The 16,122-nt window shown below is 46.4% G+C and overlaps 1 protein-coding gene across 1 annotated transcript; it reads right to left on the reverse strand.

Annotated features, from left to right (window-relative positions):
* Window positions 1-855: 855 nt before the first annotated feature.
* LOC127300774 (epoxide hydrolase 3) lies at window positions 856-10,016 on the reverse strand. Its single transcript, XM_051330945.2, has 4 exons — window positions 9,526-10,016; window positions 9,264-9,440; window positions 1,354-1,592; window positions 856-1,284 (listed from the first exon to the last, which is right to left on the reverse strand). The coding sequence occupies exons 1-4, from the start codon at window positions 9,829-9,831 to the stop codon at window positions 1,035-1,037; spliced, it is 972 nt and encodes a 323-aa protein (XP_051186905.1). The 5' UTR covers window positions 9,832-10,016; the 3' UTR covers window positions 856-1,034.
* Between the last annotated feature and the right edge of the window lie 6,106 nt (window positions 10,017-16,122).

Below are 16,122 nucleotides of genomic sequence, written 5' to 3' on the forward strand. Positions count from 1 at the left end.
AATATCTCAGTGTTCACTCTGTTGGCCTGCTCTTGCTGGAAGAAGTGGTGTCCTTCGATGATGGGCAACCTCAAGGTCTGGAACATTGGACTTGAAACCCCCGACCTCGATATAGCGCTTGGTTCCAAAGAACTCGATGCCGGAACAGGTTCTGATCTCATGTTGCAAAAAAATTTATATACTGACACTTGATGTGTTGTTCTTAACAGCTTTTTTTCGATAAGTACTGTAGTTGATAACTTGATATGTTCTTTGATGCCTCAAAGAATGCGTCTAAGCTCTGTAATATTTAGTATGCTAAACACAAATGAATACATGATATTATCTGATCCATTATTTGACGACTGGAGCAGCAGCATTGTCATTGTCAGAGTTTCCAGGAACATTTGGAGGAAGGCGAGATTCATGGCTAGAATTAGATGCTGGCAGCCTGGCACTGATGTATTCTTCATGCATGCCTCAAATAAAACATGTAAACTCTGCACCATGTATGGGCAACTTGTTTGGAATATACGAAATTTGATTCATTAATTAGATCTCTTTCTTTAGTTGTTTGCATGCAGTGCGGAATCATGGAATTGGCCGGTCTCTAGGAATGAGCAACAGATATGCCAATTTTCAGTATCATACTGACGGCAGCAAATGCTACTGTGAAGTGTGTCCATTTTCAGCTGAAGATCTCTGAACATACTCTGTTCAGCAACATTGCATATCGAATTGGTCTTCCAAAGTAGCCCTATGTGAGACCCTCTGTTTTGCATCAGAACCTTGCTTTATTCAGTATTTCATCTGCTGAACAGTTCACATAATATTCTTTTCGAGTCAACAAATGGCTATCTTTGGCCAGAACGGGGCTTGTAAAACTTCTAAAAACTTCTTCAATAAAAATGGAAAATCCTTTGCCTTGATTCGAAAAAAAAAACAAATGGCAACATTTATTCGAGTTCATAGCTCTAAGAGCTTTGCAGTTTTTCACAACAGAAAGGTAGCACTCACAGATCTAAAACCAGCTCAGGTGCACGTCATCTGCTTACTCAGTTCTCAGTAAACTTGTCGAGGAAGGACAGTATCTCAGCGTTCACTCTCTCGGCCTGCTCTTGCTGGAGGAAATGGTGTCCTTCAATGATGGAAACTTCAAGGTCTGGAACATTGGACTTGAACCCCCCGCTCTCGATGTAGTGCTTGGTTCCAAAGGACTCCATGCCGATGTCCTTCTCACCCACGATGAACTTCGTAGGCACTGTGATCTTCACGTCATGCCACGGAGCAGTAAGCCTCCAATTCCTGTGTTTCACATGGATTAGTGCGGATGTACATCGAACGGAAAGTGTGGAATGAGGTTAATGAATCTACGTGTCCATCATGCGGTAGTAGTTGAGTGGCCCGGTGAAGCCAGACTTCTGAAACTTCTCGGCGTACTGGCCTAGTTCTTTGTCAGTCATCCACGGAAGTGGGGATGATGATTCCTGGAAGAAGTCTATGATCTCTACTCCAGGAGGAGCGGCGAGGTCATCTAATTCAATTGAGTAGAACTTCTTTAGGACAGTCGCGACGTCGTAGCGAGCAAATGCCTTTTCAGCTCTTCCAGGTTCCTGCAGACATGATGTTGAAATAAATAAATTGGTCATTTTGCAACAGCTATATGGTGATAAACACAGACCATGGCTACAAACGCAAGGTAAAAGATACGGGAAGGTATAATTATTTTGTTTTCGAGTTGTTTATACTGCGGAAGCCAAAGAGAACCAACATAGTGTCTGTATCCTAACTATAGGGACCAAAACCTGCATCGTTCTTCGCTCGACCCCGCCGCCACAGCTCGTCCTCACGTCGCCGCCTCCGTCCAAGCCGTCGTCGTCAACTCCTCGTCACCACCATCTCCGTTCCAGTCTTCGCCAGGATCTGCTTCGCGACGTTCCTTCGCGCAGGTTGTTGCCGGGGCGCCATCGCTCGTCGGGTTCGGCGGGATGGTGCGGCCCCCTGCGCCTGCCGGGGCCCCTGGGGCGGCGCCAGGACAGGCTGCAGCGGCGTCGGCCGCCTCGGGTCCCATGGCCGGGCCGCCCCGCTCCGTTCCTCCGGGGACGGCGCCCGCTCTTTCGGCGCCGGCTCGTCCGCAGGCGGCGGCAGCTGCGTCGGTCGCCGGAGGGTACCAAGGCCCTCCGGGGTTCCAAGGTTGGCCGCAGGGGGCCCTGATGCCGCCGGCCCCTGTACCGCCACCTCGGCCTCAGGCGGGATTTCGCCCGCCGCAGCCGCGCATGCCGGCCGCTCCGTTCGTACCTCCTCAACAGCCGCCGTATCTTCCTCAGCAGCAATACCCCCAGTACCCGCCGCAGCAGCAGTATGCTCAGTTTCAAGGTCATTTTTTCCCCGCTACTAATCCAATGCAGCAGCCGGTGGTGTCACAGGTACCACAGCAGGTTAATCCGCCGGCGCAGCCTGGGCAGCAGAAGAAGAGGAGGAAGAAGAAACCCGTCGCAGCGGTGGGGGCAGCGGGAGGTGGTGCTGTTGCGCCGCCAGCTATTCTGCAGGGTCACATGCAGGACCCGCACCCGGCTAGTATTCCTACGCCAGTGTTGGAGACGGTTCCTGCACCGCTGATGCCGGTTGTTCCACCGGTGGTTGCTGCGCCTGCGGCGAATGCACCTGTAGTGAAGCCGAAGAAAGCGGGTCGCTGTTGGAAGTGCGCGGTCAACACTCATGCTTCTAAGGACTGTAAGGTTCCTCATTACTGCTTGGCTTGTGACTCTGGGGCTCACCCGACTATTCGTTGCCCTGTGCTGAAGACCCCGAGACCTATGAATTTTTTTGTGGGTTGCGGTAATGACGCCACGCTAGATCTCCAGGTTCCTGACTCAGTTTATAAGCCACAGTTGTTATCCAGCGGAGCACCTACAGCTTTGGTGCAGGTGTCAGGGGAGGGGACTGTTGCAGCGGCAGATATTCAGAATCTCATGGCGCGCATGTGTCCGGGGAATCCCACTTGGAAGTGGGAGGCGCAGCCTCATGGTGATAACGCTTTTCTGATTGGGATCCCCACCGCTGAGGACTTGTCGAGGATTGACGGTATGCAGATGAGCGTGCCGAAGATTAATGCACAGGCCATGGTTTCTTCTTGGACTCAGCAGGATGTTATGCCAGAGTTTGTGATGGAGCCTGTTTGGGTGCATGTCGAGGGTGTTCCGAATGCTCTACGTCACTTCCTCGGTCTTTGGGTTGTTGGTACGTTTATTGGTACTACTGTTGATGTGGATTTGTACACCTTGAGGAGTCAAGGGTTAGTTCGTATTCAGGTGGCCATGAGAGATACTTCTGTTCTGGAGAAAGATAAGGCCAAGCACGGACCACCATGCTTACAGGTGCTGGCTCGCTTGCAGCTTAATGGATACAGATTCAGATTTCGCCGTGAGCCTTCTGAGTACAAGCCGGACCCTAGGTTTCGTCCTTTCTTTTGGAAGGGTGAAGATGAGGACGATGCGGCTCATGGTGACGATGATGGTTTTGATGATGCCGCGGCAGAGGGGGCACCAGGGGCCTCACTTATGGACGTTGATGGTCATGCATCTTTGCCTACTGCAGCTCGGCTTCGGTGCCGGTTACTCGGTCGCCATGACACCGTTTAACCACTCGCCGACGGCCCCGCGGGGGCAAGGCGATTGTGGCTAGAGCTTTGTCGGTGTCGCCACACTTGGTGGCAACTCCGCCTCCGTCGCGTGTTCGGACTTTTATGCAGGGGAGGACTCGTCCGGTGTCTTCGTCTCCTACTCCACTCGGTGGTCCTCTAGTTGCTCCCACTCCGTCTTCTACCTCGCCTCAGACGGAGAGGGGTCTTCTGCAGGCTTCTTCTTCGGCGGCTGGCTCGTCGGACTTGGGGATGCAGCGCCACGCCGCGGTGGTGGTGGAGCGGCGACGGCCGGCCTTGGGCTCGGCGGCTGCGCGGCTCCTTGCCGGCCGCGATGCGGCGACGCGGCGGCACCCCCCTTGGTCCGGCGGGGATTCGGCGGTGGCGCAGCAGCAGGTCGTCGGAGCGGTGGGGCAGCAGCCACCGCCCACTGTCTCGGTGGCCTTTGCGGCAGCCGGCCATGGGCGATGAGGGACCGCACGCGATCCCGGCACGCTGGGCGGCGGCCGGCCTCGGGCAGAGCGCCCGTCGCCGGGCGGAGGAGCTGGGGTGGCGCCGACCTCGCCCCGTGCGCCTCGGGAGGAGGAGCAGGACTGGTTGGGGAGGCGCCCCAGCCGGTCCCCTTTGAGGCGCCGCAGCCGATCCCCGGCGCCCTCGCCGCGGATGGGGGTTTCGGCGTCGCGGTCGGGTTGGGTGCAGGGGGCTTCATCGCCATCTACCCACGCATCGAGATCTTCTTCACCGGCGTCGGGACGGTCTTCTTCACCACGCTTGTCTCCGCCTCCGCCGGTTGCCCCGTTTTGCATCCTCCCCCACTATTCCTCCACCGATCGCAGCCGCCGGTGAGGAGGAGTGGGAGGTTTGCTACGACGGAGGATGGCGTGGAGGCTACGGATGAAGACGTGATGCAGAGGGCTATGCGACGTAAGGCGGAAAAGAACCTCGACACGGCAGGTACCAGATTTTCATCCAAGTCCTTCACTTCTTTTTCTGATTCTAGAATTTCTTCGAATTTGAGTAGTGTAGGTATATCTTTGGGTAGAGGTTCGGATGAGATTTTAGCTTCAGCTCATGTGTTGAGCCCGGAGACGGAGCTTGACCGTTTAACGGTTGCTCCAAATGGATCCACCGAGCTGGCTACTTCCATCAAGTTGACGATGACGAAGATGATGGCATCCTAGATGGTCATCTTCTCTCGGCTTTAGTTGGGAGTGTGACAGAAGTTGATTTAGACCACTCGAGCTTAGTTCGGTTTATGACCTCTCCGCCTCCGAACGTGGTTCTAGATCATCTACTGGAAAGAAATCTCGTAGATATGGCAAAAAATCTAAATCCAAAATAGTTTCTCGATGAACGGCATGTTTCGGAATAGCAGAGGTCTTGGTGACTTGGCTAAGCATTCTCACATTGCCGATGGTTGTAGAGATTATGATTTAGATTTCATTGCTATATCGGAGACGGGTAGGCGGAATTTCACACAAAGTTTTCTCGACCGATTGTCAGGCGGAATTAACTTTCAGTGGTTTTCTCGCCCACCCCGTGGTAGATCCGGTGGCATTTTACTTGGCGTCCGTATTGATACCATGACTGTCTTAGCTAGTTCTGATGGAGAGTACCACATTAAACTCGACATTCAGAATAAAGCAGACGGGTTCAAGTGGACTCTGGTCGCTGTGTATGGTGCCGCTCAGGATGCTTTTAAGGCTGACTTTTTACGTGAGTTGGTAAATCTTACAAAAGATAATCCCTACCCGATTTTAATCGGAGGCGATTTTAATTTGTTGAGATTCCCTCACGAGAAAAGTAAAGGCCGCTTTGATGGACATTGGCCTTTTCTATTCAATGCTGTCATTGACAGTCTTGATTTAAGGGAGGTGTTCATGTCTGGTCGACAGTTTACTTGGGCCAACAGCTTGCCTGAACCCACCTACGAGAAACTAGATCGCGTGTTGATGGACACCGAATGGGAAAATAAATACCCTATGGTGTCTGTCCGTGCACTAGAACGTATTGTAAATCTGTCTGACCATGCCCCCATCCTTCTAACCACTGGGGAACCCCGTCCTGTGTGTAAACGGCCGTTCAAATTTGAACTCGGTTGGTTACATCGGGATGGTTTTCATGATATGGTTAAAAAGGTTTGGGAGAGACCGGTCGGTGGCAGCTCTCCAATTCTGAGATGGAACAATAAGATGCGATCATTGCGCAAACATCTCGGTGGTTGGGCTGCCCATACGGCTGGTATTCTTAAAAAAGAGAAGGCTCGCTTATCAAAGGTCATTGATGAGATTGAGGCTTTTGCGGAGGTTAGACCGTTGTCGACGCAGGAGATTGAACTCAAAAATCAATCAAATGCGCAGATGGCGAGTCTCCTTCGTGAGGAGGAACTCAAATGGTACCAGCGATCCAAAGCCCAGTTCATTTTAGAGGGAGATTCAAATACGCGATATTTCCATGCTTTAGCCAATGGAAGACATCGGAAAAAACGTATCCATTCTCTTACTCAAGATGAAGGGGTGATTGAAGGCCATGAGCAGCTCAAATCGTACATTACTAATTATTATAAAGGCTTGTTTGGTCCTCCGGAGGAAAGTACTTTCTCTCTTAATGAGGATTTAACGGCCGATATACCCCAAGTTTCCGTTGAGGAAAATGGTCTACTAACCGCACCTTATACTGAGGAAGAGGTTCAGAAGGCAGTTTTCCAAATGGAATGCAATAAAGCACCGGGTCCTGATGGTTTCCCAGCTGAGTTTTATCAAACTTTCTGGGACACGATTAAATCGGACCTTCTAGATTTGTTCAGTGACCTACACTCTGGACAACTAGAATTATTTCGTCTAAATTTTGGTGAAGTAATCTTGTTACCGAAAGTTAATGAGGCAGAAAGGATTCAACAATATAGACCTATCTGCCTATTAAATGTAAGTTTCAAGATTTTCACGAAAGTGGCCACCATTAGACTTAATACGGTCGCGGATCATGTTGTCCAGCCATCACAGACGGCCTTCATGCAAGGAAGAAACATCCTTGATGGAGTGGCGGTCTTGCATGAGACGGTACATGAAATGCATTCTAAGAAATTAAATGGGGTTATTTTGAAACTAGATTTTGAAAAGGCGTATGATAAAGTTAAGTGGTCGTTTTTACAAAGCAAACACTCGGGATGAAAGGTTTTTCTCCGCAGTGGCGCGCTACGATAAATGATTTTGTGTATGGTGGTAGTGTCGCAATCCGGGTCAATGATGACACCGGTCACTATTTCCAAACACGAAAAGGGTTACGCCAAGGGGATCCGTTATCACCGATGTTGTTTAACATTGTAGCGGATATTCTGGCTATACTCATAGAGCGGGCTAAGGCTGATGGCCAGATTGAAGGTGTGATTCCACATCTAGTTGATGGTGGCTTATCTATACTTCAATACGCCGATGATACAATTCTATTTATGGATCATGATCTTGAAAAAGCTCAAAACTTGAAATTAATCTTGGCGGCCTTTGAGCAATTGTCAGGATTGAAAATCAATTTCCATAAGAGTGAATTGTTCTGCCGGTGATGCCCAAATGATGCGACTACGTACGCAGAGTTGTTTGGTTGTGGGCAAGGCCAATTTCCGATTCGTTATTTGGGTATTAGATTCATTATCGGAGACTTACAATCGCGGAATGGAAATTAGTGGAAGAAAGACTACAAAAACGCCTTAGTAGCTGGAAAGGCAAGTTGTTGTCCCTAGGTGGAAGATTGATACTCATTAATTCGGTACTCACAAACATGGTACTGTATATGTTATCATTTTTCATCTTACCAAAAGGAATTCTGCATAAACTCGATTATTATCGATCCAGATTCTTTTGGCAAGGGGACAGTGAGAAAAAGAAATATCGATCGGTTAAGTGGAGTATAGTTTGTAGTCCCAAAGACCAAGGTGGGCTTGGAGTTCATGATTTGGAAGTCAAGAATTCGGCCCTATTGTGAAAATGGCTGTTAAAGCTCATCACTGATGATGGGAATTGGCAGACTATCCTTCGGCGAAATTATATCGTTTCGAAGACATTATCCCAAATGGTTTGGAAACAAGGGATTCTCACTTAAGGCCGGGCTAATGGCGACTAAAAATGAATTTTTTCGCCATGGCACTTTCTCAATCGAAATGGAGCACAAATACGTTTCGGGAAGATGCTTGGCTTGACAACGCACCCCTAAGTGAACAAGATCCAGCTCTTTATAGGATTGTTCGTCGTCAAGGTGATACCATTGCTCTTTGTAATGGCTACCTCACCCCCGAATGTGACGTTCGGACGGGTTTTACTTGGACAAAGACTTGCGGCATGGAATACCTTAATTCAACGGCTCGGGGATATTCAATTATCGGACGAACCGACGAATTTAGATGGAACCTTCATGCCAACGGTGCTTTCTCTGTGAAATCTTTCTACAACGCGATCCTTCTTTCTGATCTACCAGTTGATAATAATAAAAAGATTTGGAAGATGAAGATACCATTAAAAATTAAAATTTTTGGATGGTATCTTCGTCGAGGGGTAATCCTCACCAAAGATAATCTTGTTAAGCGTAATTGGCATGGAAGTACTCGATGTGTTTTCTGTCAACAGGACGAAACAATCAAGCATTTGTTCTTCCAAAGTGCGATTCGCGAGATCTATATGGTCGATCATCCAAGTAGCGTCTACCACGTATCCTCCGACTAGTGTTGCCAATGTATTTGGTAATTGGCTCCATGGTGTTGATTCAAGGTTTAAGTTGCTTCTTAGGGTGGGGCGCTAGCGATTATACGGGCGCTTTGGCTATGTAGAAACGACAAGATTTTTAATGATAAAAATTGCTCTTTGTTGCAGGTCATCTACAGATGTACAGGTATTCTCCGTTCGTGGTTACCTCTTCAGCGAGTGGAGAACCGAGACCTGTTTACGGAGGTCTGTACACGGTTGGAGGCTGCGGCGAGGGATACTTTTTCCCAACATGGGTGGCAGCATAGTCTACGGATAGATGCCCCACCTACTTCTTAGGCGTTATATGTTTCATCTTGATGTGTATCTCGCCTAGTTTTTTGTTTTTATCACTTTCGAACCTGAGACAACATAAACGGCTGTGTGCATCCTGGTTATGCAGAGGCTGGATGTAATTGCTTATAAAAGTAATGAAAGCATCCTTTATCGAAAAAAATCCTAACTATAGAATCTCTAATCCTACTATTAATTATAGACTATCTAATCTGACTATTTTTGTTCAAAAAAAATATCTGACTATTGATTATAGAATCTGTAATCCTACTACTGTTAGTTTTCCAAAAAAAAAAAAAAAATCGTAGCAGATGATGCACTGTTCTAGTTTTCAGAAAACAAAGAGGATCACAATTTGGATTATAGGCTGTCACTTGCTAAATTGAAGTTTCTTCACTGTGTCTTCTTAGCCACTGAGCACAAAATTTAAAAGGTTCATCAACCAATTAGCCCCTTCGAATCGTCATCTGCTTCAAACTTTTTTATTCATTTTTTTTTCAATTTTTCATTCACCAAAGTCTGCAACTGCAAAAACTTCCATTTCACACAACACTGTAAATTTAAGCAGAAGATTGGATGCTGAAACTAAAACACAAGAACAGGAGGCAGACAATTGGAACCTGAAACTGCGTGATGTAGAACCCATCGCCGCGCGCCGCGAAGAGCTCCGCCATAGGTCGAGGGGCGCGGGGGAAGTAGGGCACCCCGAGGCCGACGACGGCGCGCACCCGGTCCGGCCGGAGCAGGCAGAGGTGCCACGCCACCTGCGCTCCCCAGTCGTGGCCCACAACAAACACCTGCGCCAGCGCCGCCGCGCACCACGCCGGTCTCAGTGTCTCGCTCGCATTGGCCGAAACAAAGAAACCAGAAAAGGGGGCGCACCTTGGGGAGGCGGAGGTGGTCGAGGAGCGCGACAGCGTCGCCGACGAGGTGGAGGACGGTGTAGGCGGCGGGGTCCGTGGGGGCAGAGGAGTCACCGTAGCCGCGGAGGTCGGGGGCGAGGGCGCGGAAGCCGCGGGCCGCTAGGGCGGCCATCTGGTGGCGCCACGAGAGCCACAGCTCCGGGAAGCCGTGGAGGAGGAGCACCGCCGGGCCGGCGGCGGGACCCTGCTCCGCGACATGGAGGGAGACGGCGTTGACCTCCGCGCTCCAGTGCCGCACCTCGCCGCCTGCGTCGACGGACGCCATGCTTGGGTTTGTTTGGGTTGACTTGCCAAGCGAGCGTGCGTGCTCTTCTGCTCCTTCTCCCTGTGTTTCTTCTACCAGTGTCCTCTCTCTCAAATCTCAATCCCACCAGGAGTTACAACACACGCGCACACAAGTAACATCAAGCCCGCCGGACGCTAACTTGCACCATAAAAAGGGAGCTTTGTCTTCTGCAGCATCCGTGACCATGTCCGCACCAACAAAACCTCCACCGCAGTGGCGGACGCAGGAAGACATCAAAGGGGGGGCACACTTCCAAAAAAAATTTTGTTGCACCCCCTTAATTGTGGAAAACTTTGGCCAAATACCATATACTAGCTGAATGCCCGTGCGTTGCTACGACTTCTTTTTTTCTCACATTGTGTCAATACAATAGTTGTAAACACGTGTAACAAAACCACAAGATATTTAGAAAAACTTATAAGATTCTAACCAGTCTGAAATATATTTAACAACCATACATTTGACATCGTTTGAATATGCAATAAGTACTCCACTAATTAACTATTTTATATTAAAAAAATGTCCTCCTCGATACTCCTTAGAGTATGTCTTACAATGTATGGAATATTTTCAAGTGCTTCATTTTGATGGTCCTTGAGCAAGCGTACCAAAAAAATTCTTCCTTAGGTCAATAATATTTTTGCACAACAATACTTATCATTAGCATGTATAGTTTTAGTGAAAAAATAGAAAGTGCAGCGTAAAATACCCACCGTGCATATTGGATGAACCAACTTTTTACCATTCCATGAGAACATAATATAAAAAATGAAATAACCAGATGCTTTCCTGTAGATAAATGACTCGTGATTATCTTAATTACCGAAGAAATTAAAACATATGGGTTTTATTTTAGAGATACTCACATGTTTGAACTTTGCGGAATATCAGTTGGCGACGTGCGTGGCCAGAAAAATATATTGGTATCCCAACCAGGTTGTGCTAATGCAAGTGCGTCGGTTAGGTAGATTGCAATTCTTTGTAAGATCAATTTCATCTTATGCGACCGAACCATTTTACCCTCCGACGATGGCGGCATGTACCACGGATCAATAACAGACACAGTACATTCATGCTTATCGATGGAGAACAAGTTAAAGTGACCCGCGGATGCATAAGGGAGAAAAACCTTCAAAAGGACAACCATTAACACATGTAATGTGACACTGTTGGATAAGTGAATATATTTACCAAGTTGCGTGATGTGATTTTGTAATCTATCCCATGCCAACTATTGAACAATGTTGCTAGGGACTGTATATTTGGCTTTACTCGGTATTTTTTACCTCGTTTGGAATCCACCATCGTCGTCTGAGAAAAAAAAACTGTTTAGAAACATAGTGACAGCAATGAAAATGTTAGATTGTAGTAACTTACACAAAAGCGTAGATCCATGTAGTGCACATCAGTCTCTGCTATTTGTAGGATCTCGTCGCATGCCACTATACGAATTCCTAAGTTAAAGCGGTCATTGTCCATATGTTGGTCCATCCTAGGTATGTTCTGGATTTTCTTAAAACTCAAGCCTATTGGATATGGTTTGGAGCTCCGCACCCATTCCTGCCTGTGAGGAAAATGTTAAAAATGATAAAACCATAGCAATGCATATTATCATATTTTTTTAACATACTGCTTACGTATTCCAATAATCTGGGGTCTTGAATCGACATGATGTATTGGATAAGCTCGTCAACTAACTTTGGTGGGTTTGTGGGTATGATGTGGACTTTATCACTCAAATCTAGTTGCTTCGGACCCTCCACAATCATACAATCAGAAGTGGACATATTTTCTTCATTGGTAGGTTTATAGTATATTGGCTTTCCTTTTATCTTATTCAATTCGAACTCCACCAGTACAACGAGGATTAATTTTCGGCGAAATTCTTTCATATCCTTCTGCAAAATATAATATTTAAAAACATCTCCTTAAGACAACTTTTGAATAAATTGGTACCTAGTGTTCATAATTGCGATGTCTAGGCACGAAGTCTTGTGATAATAAGATTGTGTGTACATGAATTTGCCGACATACACCAGCAGTCCAATTACATCTACAAATGTAATCACATAACCAAGTCACAAATATGACAGTTTATTGGTAGGAAATTAGTGAAAAAATACAAAGTACCAGCGAGCATTATGTTCCGAAGGCCATAAACTGTCCTAAAGTCAATGAACTGCGAAGGTAGCCGAGGGACAATTGTGTGCGCCCTAGGTAGGTGTATCTCGCAGAGGGGAAGTGCCCACTAAGTTTTAGACTTAATTGCATGAACCGAGAACATGTTACTAAAATGTGTTGAACTGTATTGCAAAATGATGTTTTTTTTGTTTCTGTGTTCTTTGCCGAATTGGATGTTGGTTATCTGCATTGCATTATTGTGTGTGTTACATGCTGGTCTGACCTTTGTTGACCACTGATATGTCATTATTCAGTAGATTAGACAATATTATGAGCTTATTCATCCTCGTGCGTCGTGCCATGGATACACTAGTATTGTTTGCGACCATGACTAGTTTAATCTGCTCATTTACTAAGCTGAATCGACATTAAATTTCTCCAGGTCCTTTTTGAAGCATGATTTTTTCCTCCTCGTGTGGGAAATGAATTCGTTCCTATTAGAATATGTTCACAGCCTCCCTGTATGTGTCGACCGCCATTTTAATCTCCGTGTTCCCTCATTGTCTCCACCTTTTAGGTTAAAATATGAGTCTAAGCTTCCAGCTGGATTTCCGGTCGAAACAAGGAGAAGGATCGATGGTTAACGGAGAGGAAAAAAGGAATGCCAGCTACACAGCGAAACGATGATTGACTTGATTTTGAATCGCATGACTGAGTTTTGTTTTCGATCCAATCGCATGACTGAGTTGTTGTCACATACTAACACGGTTTCCAATCGATTTTAATCCGATCTGATATAAAGCGTGGTGGCTAAGCTAGGTGATTACCAGTTCCATCTCGAATTGGATTAAAATCCCCGTGGTGGCTAAGCCCGTGGTTTTTTCCCCTTCTGTGTTGGAAGTGGTTTTCCACGTTAAATCTCGTGTTTCCACTGCGTTTTCCTTTATCGTTCTTCGTTATTTGCTTGTTGCTTTTATAACAAGTGGTATCACAGCCCGTGTTTCAATCTAGGATTTTGCGACATGTCTTACTTGAAGTTCGATCTACCGCAGCTGGATTATACCACGAGATTTTCTCTGTGGCAAGTGAAGATGAGGGCGATCCTTACCCAATCTTCTGATCTGGATGAAGCTCTTGATGGATTTGACAAGAAAGATGCCAAGACCTGGACAGACGAAGAAAAGAGGAAAGACCGTAAGGCTTTTTCATTAATTCAGTTTCATCTATCTAACAATATCTTGCAGGAAGTGTTGTCTGAGAAATCCGCAACGGCGTTGTGGTTGAAACTGGAATCGATCTGCATGTCCAAAGATCTAACCAGTAAGATGCACGTGAAGATGAAGTTGTTCTTGCACAAGCTGCAAGAAGGTGCGTCCATGATGAATCACCTATCGATCTTTAGAGAGATCGTTTCTGATTTGCTATCCATGGAGGTAAAATATGATGAAGAGGATCTCGCTCTTATAATGTTAGTTTCGTTGCCTAATTTTTTTGCGAATTTTCGAGACACCTTGTTATACAGTCGTGATGAACTAACCCTTTCCAAAGTTTGTGAGGTCCTCCAGCAGAGGGAAAAGATGAAATCTATGGTGCAGGCAGAGGGTTCGTCATCTAAGGCAGAAGCACTGCAGGTCCGAGACAGGACCGGGAACAGGAACAACAACTACAACAGAGATAAGAGCAAGACCGACAGAGGTCGCTCAAAGTCCAAGACACGAGATGATAAGTTCTGCAAGTATTGTAAGAAAACTAGCCACAATATTGATGATTGCTGAAAGTTGCAGAACAAAGAGAAAAGAAACGGTACTTACCAACCGAAAAACAAATCTCAGGGTGATGGTAAGTGATACGTCTCCGACGTATCGATAATTTCTTATGTTCCATGCCACATTATTGATGATATCTACATGTTTTATGCACACTTTATATCGTTTTTATGCGTTTTCCGGAACTAACCTATTGACGAGATGCCGAAGGGCCAGTTCCTGTTTTCTGCTGTTTTTGGTTTCAGAAATCCTAGTAAGGAAATATTCTCGGAATTGGACGAAATCAACGCCCAGGGTCCTATTTTGCCCGGAAGCATCCAGAACACCCGAGAGTCGTCAGAGGGGGGCCACAGGCCCGCGGACCATAGGCCGGCGTGGCCTGGGGGTGGCCCGCGCCCCCCTATGGTGTCGTCGCCTCGTTGACCTTCTGACGCCGCCTCTTCGCCTATAAGAAGCCCCTCGACCTAAAACCTCGATACGGAAAAGCCACGGTACGAGAAACCATCCAGAGCCGCCGCCATCGCGAAGCCAAGATCTGGGGGACAGGAGTCTCTGTTCCGGCACGCCGCCGGGGCGGGGAAGTGCCCCCGGAAGGCTTCTCCATCGACACCACCGCCATCTTCATCACCGTTGCTGTCTCCCATGAGGAGGGAGTAGTTCTCCATCGAGGCTCGGGGCTGTACCGGTAGCTATGTGGTTCATCTCTCTCCTATGTACTTCAATACAATAATCTCATGAGCTGCTTACATGATTGAGATTCATATGATGATGCTTGTAATCTAGATGTCGTTATGCTAGTCAAGTGAATTTTACTTATGTGATCTCCGGAGACTCCTTGTCCCACGTGTGTAAAGGTGACAGTGTGTGCACCGTGTGGGTCTCTTAGGCTATATTTCACAGAATACTTATTCACTGTTATGAATGGCATAGTGAAGTGCTTATTTATATCTCTTTATGATTGCAATGTGTTTTGTATCACAATTTATGCATGTGCTACTCTAGTGATGTTATTAAAGTAGTTTTATTCCTCCTGCACGGTGTAATGGTGACAGTGTGTGCATCCGTGTTAGTACTTGGCGTAGGCTATGATTATGATCTCTTGTAGATTATGAAGTTAACTATTGCTATGATGGTATTGATGTGACCTATGCCTCCTTTCGTAGCGTGAAGGTGACAGTGTGCATGCTATGTTAGTACTTGGTTTAGTCGTGTTGATCTTGCATGCACTCTAAGGTTATTTAAATATGAACATTGAATTGTGGAGCTTGTTAACTCCGGCATTGAGGGTTCGTGTAATCCTACGCAATGGTGTTCATCATCCAACAAAAGAGTGTAGAGTATGCATTTATCTATTCTGTTATGTGATCAATGTTGAGAGTGTCCACTAGTGAAAGTATGATCCATAGGCCTTGTTTCTAAATACTGCTATCGCTGCTTGTTTACTGTTTTACTATATCTGTACTGCCTGCAATATTACCACCATCAACTACACGTCAGCAAGCACTTTTCTGGCACCGTTGCTACTGCTCATACTTATTCATACCACCTGTATTTCACTATCTCTTCGCCGAACTAGTGCACCTATTAGGTGTGTTGGGGACACAAGAGACTTCTTGCTTTGTGGTTGCAGGGTTGCTTGAGAGGGATATCTTTGACCTCTTCCTCCCTGAGTTCGATAAACCTTGGGTGATCCACTTAAGGGAAAACTTGCTGCTGTTCTACAAACCTCTGCTCTTGGAGGCCCAACACTGTCTACAGGGAAAGGAGGGGGCGTAGACATCAAGCTATTTTCTGGCGCCGTTGCCGGGGAGGAAAGGTAAAAGGCACTCATACTCCGGTTCCAGGTAAAGTACTTTTCTGGCGCCATTGTATTTGTGCTCGAAGCTATTTCCTTTAGATCCTACAATTGCATCTTTTTGTTTCTTGTTTACACTAGTTAGGCATAATGGAAAACAACAAAAATATGAGAGATCTTTATGAACTTTATCTTGAATTAGGACATGATGTGTTTGAAGAGAGAATTAAAAAACCCATAGAACTTTATATGCATGCTAATGGGAATGTTATTAATATGAATGCTTTGAACACTATTGTTGCTAATGCTATGGAAAATTCTAAGCTTGGGGAAGCTGGTTTTGATGAGCTTGATATTTTTAGTCCACCAAGCATTGAGGAGAAAATTTTCTTTGATGATACTTTACCTCCTATTTATGATGATTATAATGATAGTAGTCTTTTGTTGCCACCTGTTATGGAGGATGAATTTGATTATGATTACAATATGCCTCCTATATTTGATAGCTACTTTGTTGAATTTGCTCCCACTACAACTAATAAAATTGACTATGCCTATGTGGAGAGTAATAATTTTATGCATGAGACT

The sequence above is a fragment of the Lolium perenne genome, chromosome 5, assembly GCF_019359855.2.
Source record: "Lolium perenne isolate Kyuss_39 chromosome 5, Kyuss_2.0, whole genome shotgun sequence".
NCBI lineage: Eukaryota > Viridiplantae > Streptophyta > Magnoliopsida > Poales > Poaceae > Lolium > Lolium perenne.